Source organism: Salmo trutta, chromosome 26, assembly GCF_901001165.1.
Source record: "Salmo trutta chromosome 26, fSalTru1.1, whole genome shotgun sequence".
In the NCBI taxonomy this organism is placed as follows: Eukaryota; Metazoa; Chordata; class Actinopteri; order Salmoniformes; family Salmonidae; genus Salmo; species Salmo trutta.
In genome coordinates, this window is record NC_042982.1 from 39,683,209 (window position 1) to 39,688,208 (window position 5,000).

Below are 5,000 nucleotides of genomic sequence, written 5' to 3' on the forward strand. Positions count from 1 at the left end.
AACCCCCCCCACCAAAAAAAAAAAGATATAGATGTACTATTGTAAAGTGGTTGTTCCACTGGATATCTTAAGGTGAATGCACTAATTTGTAAGTCGCTCTGGATAAGAGCGTCTGCTAAATGACGTAAATGTAAATGTAAATGTACTACTACTACTAATAATAATAATACTACTACTACTAATCATAATAATAACAATACTACTACTACTTCTACTACTACTACTACTAATAATAATAATAATAACAATACTACTACTACTGCTACTACTACTAAGACTACTACTACTACCGGTAATAATACTACTACTACTAATAATAATAACAATACAACTACTACTAATAATAATAACAATACTACCACTACTTTTACTACTACTACTACTACTACTACTACTACTACTACTACTGCTACTACTACTACTACTTCTACTACTACTAATAATAATAATAATAATACTACCACTACTTCTACTACTACTACTACTACTACTACTACTGCTACTACTACTACTACTACTACTACTACCAATACTACTACTACTACTACTACTACTACTACTACTACTACTACTACTAATAATAATAATAATAATAATAGCACTACTACTACTACTACTACTACTCCTGTTACTACTACTACTGTTACTACTAATAATAATACAAAGTATGTTACTGTTTACTATGCAGATGTTATTATTCAGTATCCCTCTGGCTTTTTAAATGTTTTACATTTATTTCACCTTTATTTAACCAGGTAAGCTAGTTGAGAACAAGTTCTCATTTACAACTGCGACCTGGCCAAGATAAATGTTGCCTGCTATGGCAAGCAAATATATATTTGGAAGCAAGAGGAGCCGTTGCTCCTTCGGCCATGAGTATTTAAAGTTTTTCCTCTGCGTTTAATAAGTAAAAATGTTGAATAAATGTATTCATTTCTGTGAATAATGAATCTATTGGTAATGTAGATGAGCGTACATTGAACATCCTGCTGTCCTACAATCTGTATTGCCAGGGAGGAACATGTATTCACCAGTTCCATTACATAATGATGTAACAATTCAACAACGAGTGGGAACAAACTGCAGTGACAGAACAGCTAGGACACGTCAATAAGACATGGAGATACTGAGACATATATATATACACACACACACACACACACACACACACACACACACACACACACACACACACACACACACACACACACACACACACAGTAACATACCTCCATGACTTCTTCTTGATGATGTTACCCAATATGACTTCAGCTCTGGAAAGCAATGCCTGTCATTATACTGTACACTGCATAGATGACCATCACTTTCTATAAGGGATGGATCGACATTTACAGAATGGGTACCAGGACCAAAATAGGGGAGGGTCATGCTTTTTCAATTTCAGTCAAATTTCTGCGTTGCCATGCAATCCTTACAGGACAAACAGTTTGTAAAACTGCATATCTAAGGCTCCGGTCTGTCCATAAAATGAAGGTAAACAGTAGACATATTCTCTGCTATCCACTTTATATTTTAATTATTATTTTGGGTATAGGGGAGGGTCACTTGTTTAAGTATTTTTTAAGCGTTCAGTGAGGGTTTAGGTAAGAAATATTTTGCTGAAGGGTGGGCCATCCATTTTCATTGCAGAGATGTCAGATTTTCCCCATGTATCCCTTAAAATAAATAACGTTCACTCCCTTCCATTAAAAAGAAAAATATAAAGAGGTTTATTATATCTTGACTCACTTTCCAGCAGCGTACACCTCCGCTGTGTCAAACAGGTTGACTCCACTCTCATACGCCATGGTCATCAGCTGCTCGGCCACCTGGGAAAAAAACACACAGAGGTCAGAGGTCAAAGATGTCACACACGCATCACACTCAACACACACACACACATAGACACACATCCTCATCATCATCATCATCCTCATCATCATCATCCCCATCATCACATATCAGGTGTGTAGGAACCAGAGGTTAGCAGCCAGGATTTTAACCCACCTATCTAAGAACAGCAAAATGCTTTTTGGTGAAAAACCCTCTTTATGTCTGAGCTCTGGCTCTGCTGTTAGTTCCACTCTTCTCTCTTCCAGGTTACTATAGATAGTGTTTCTAGTCTGGTCCTATAGTTGTCCTTCTAGAGAGCTGAGCTGTTCCACTCTCTAGTGTGTTTCAGTGTGTCAATGCAGCAGGCTGAGGCAGCAGACTTTCCAGTGATTCACCCAGACTGAAGATCATACATCATCATGCTGAATTGTTCCCAGATTCAATTCCCTTTATTGCAATGGGGCTGTAAGTGAATTTGCTTAAATTTCCCTCTGCGGCGGTGTGTGAGCAAGGGTGTATCTGTCTCTTTGTGAGACTGGGAGTCTGTGTGTGTCTAACCCTCTCCCTATTTGAGTCGGAGAGGCCTTGCCACTAACAGAGCTCGCGAAACCACTGTCCTCCCATCTGCTGAGGATCTGTCTATCAACTCTCCTAAAATTATCTTTACCACTGCAGCTAGAAATTAGGCAGGGATCCAAACCCTGGTTTGTGTGTGCGTGCGTGCGTGCGTGCGTGCGTGCGCGACAGGATGAAAAGAGAGGAAGAAAGAGAGGAAAAGAACTGAAACAATGAACGGCTGGTGACAACAGTCTGTCAATCAAAAAGTAGTTGTGATGAAGGGAACTAGAGTAGGGACAACAGACTGTTAAATTAAAGACTGATTGATGGATGACTGACAGAGAGAGAGAAAGAGAAAGAGAAAGTGAAAAAGAGAGACAGAGAGAAAGAGAGAGAGAGAGAGAGACAAAGAAAGAGTGGCAGAGAGAGAGACAGAGAGAGAGAAAAAGAGAGAGACAGAGAGAAAGAGAGACAGAGAGAGAGAGAGAGAGACAGAGAGAAAAAGAGAGAGAGAGAGAAAGAAAGAGAGAGAGAGAGAGAAAGAGAGGGTCAGATTATGTAATTAGAAAAACACAATAGCCTTCTTAATCACTTCGATAACTGTCATCTCTCTCCCTCCCCCTCTTCCTCTGCATTATCATTAACAGCAGACTTGTACATTTTCTCAGTAAAAACAATGTACCGAGCAAATTTCAAATTGGCTTTTTACCAAATTACCGTACGACAGAGAACGTATTCCTGCACACCCTAACTGACAAACAAACAAACCAAAACAAATGCAGTCTTCTTATGCTTTGTTGATTTCAAAAAAAGCTTTTGACTCAATTTGGCTTGAGGGTGTGCTATACAAATTGATGGAAAGTGGTGTTGGGGGAAAAACATACAACATTATAAAATCCATGTACACAAACAACAAGTGTGCAGTTAAAATATGCAAAAAACACACATTTCTTTCTTTTAAGCCCCACCCTCTTCTACATATATATCAATGAATTGGCGAGGGCACTAGAACAGTCTGCAGCACCCGGCCTCACCCTACTAGAATCTGAAGTCAAATGTCTACTGTTTGCTGATGATCTGGTGCTTCTGTCACCAACCAAGGAGGGCCTACAGCAGCACTAGGTCTTCTGCACAGATTCTGTCAGACCTGGGCCCTGACAGTAAATCTCAGTAAGACAAAGATAATGGTGTTCCAAAAAAGGTCCAGTCGCCAGGACCACAAATACAGATTGCATCTAGACACCTCGAGCACACAAAAAACGATACATACCTCAGCCTAAACAACAGCGCCACAGGTAACTTCCACAAAGCTGTGAACAATCTGAGAGACAAGGCATAAGGGGCCTTCTATGCCATCAAAAGGAACATAACATTCGACATACCAATTATTATCTGGCTAAAAATATTGGAATCAGTTATAGAACCCATCGCCCTTTATGGTTGTGTGGTCTGGGGTCCGCTCACCAACCAAGAATTCACAAAATGGGGCAAACATCAAATTGAGACTCTGCATGCTGAATTTTGCAAACAATATCCTCCGTGTACAACGTAAAACACCAAATAATGCATGCAGAGTGATCAAAATCCAGAAAAGAGACGTTAAATTCTACAAACACCTAAAAGGAAGTGATTCCCAAACCTTCTATAACAAAGCCATCAACTACAGAGAGATGAACCTGTAGAAGAGTCCCCTAGGCAAGCTGGTCCTGGGGCTCTGTTCACAAACACAAACAGACTCCTGTTACACAATAGGTGCTGTGTGTGTTCATATACTCTGAAGGTGATGAGGTGTTGTTGCTGCTGTGAGACTCTCCTACTACATCACTCAAAACCATTTTAAAATCACACCATTTTTGCCTGTGTGTGTTGTGTGTGTAATCTGACCAACTCTTCTAAATATGTTACTCATTCAAAATGGCTGCCTGCATTTATTTATATTTTTATTTTACCTTTTTTTTTAACTAGGCAAGCCTGTAGCCACTGTAAATGTCAACCTGGGTATCTCTCAAACTACTAGCCTATTTTGATTATACATCTGACTACCTGACCCTACCATTCACTGCCCCATCTAGATGGAACCCAAACCACAGACAATATCAGTACCAATTAGGAAAATAATCAAAGCCAACGCACTAATGATCAGAGACTCCCATACCTCCACCATAACCTCATCAAATCCAACAAACTAATGATCAGAGACTCCCATACCTCCACCATAACCTCATCAAAACCAACACACTAATGATCAGAGACTCCCATACCTCCACCATAACCTCATCAAAACCAACACACTAATGATCAGAGACTCCCATACCTCCACCATAACCTCATCAAATCCAACAAACTAATGATCAGAGACTCCCATACCTCCACCATAACCTCATCAAAACCAACACACTAATGATCAGAGACTCCCATACCTCCACCATAACCTCATCAAAACCAACACACTAATGATCAGAGACTCCCATACCTCCACCATAACCTCATCAAAACCAACACACTAATGATCAGAGACATTAGAAGAAAGACAAGCCATAGCCTAACCCCTAAACTTGAATCCCTAATCCCTAACCTCTAACCCTTAACCCCTAACAAGCCATAGCCAC

General features: G+C 39.9%; 1 protein-coding gene across 1 annotated transcript in view; it reads right to left on the minus strand.

Annotated features, from left to right (window-relative positions):
* LOC115163754 (voltage-gated potassium channel subunit beta-1) overlaps positions 1 to 5,000 on the minus strand; it is a 129,717-nt gene that overhangs the window by 43,852 nt on the left and 80,865 nt on the right. The window contains exons 4-5 of the mRNA XM_029715912.1: positions 1,750 to 1,829; positions 1,230 to 1,274 (exon numbers count right to left, since the gene is read on the minus strand). Of these exons, the coding sequence (XP_029571772.1) occupies positions 1,230 to 1,274; positions 1,750 to 1,829 (125 nt within the window). The remainder of the gene's footprint in view (positions 1 to 1,229; positions 1,275 to 1,749; positions 1,830 to 5,000) is intronic.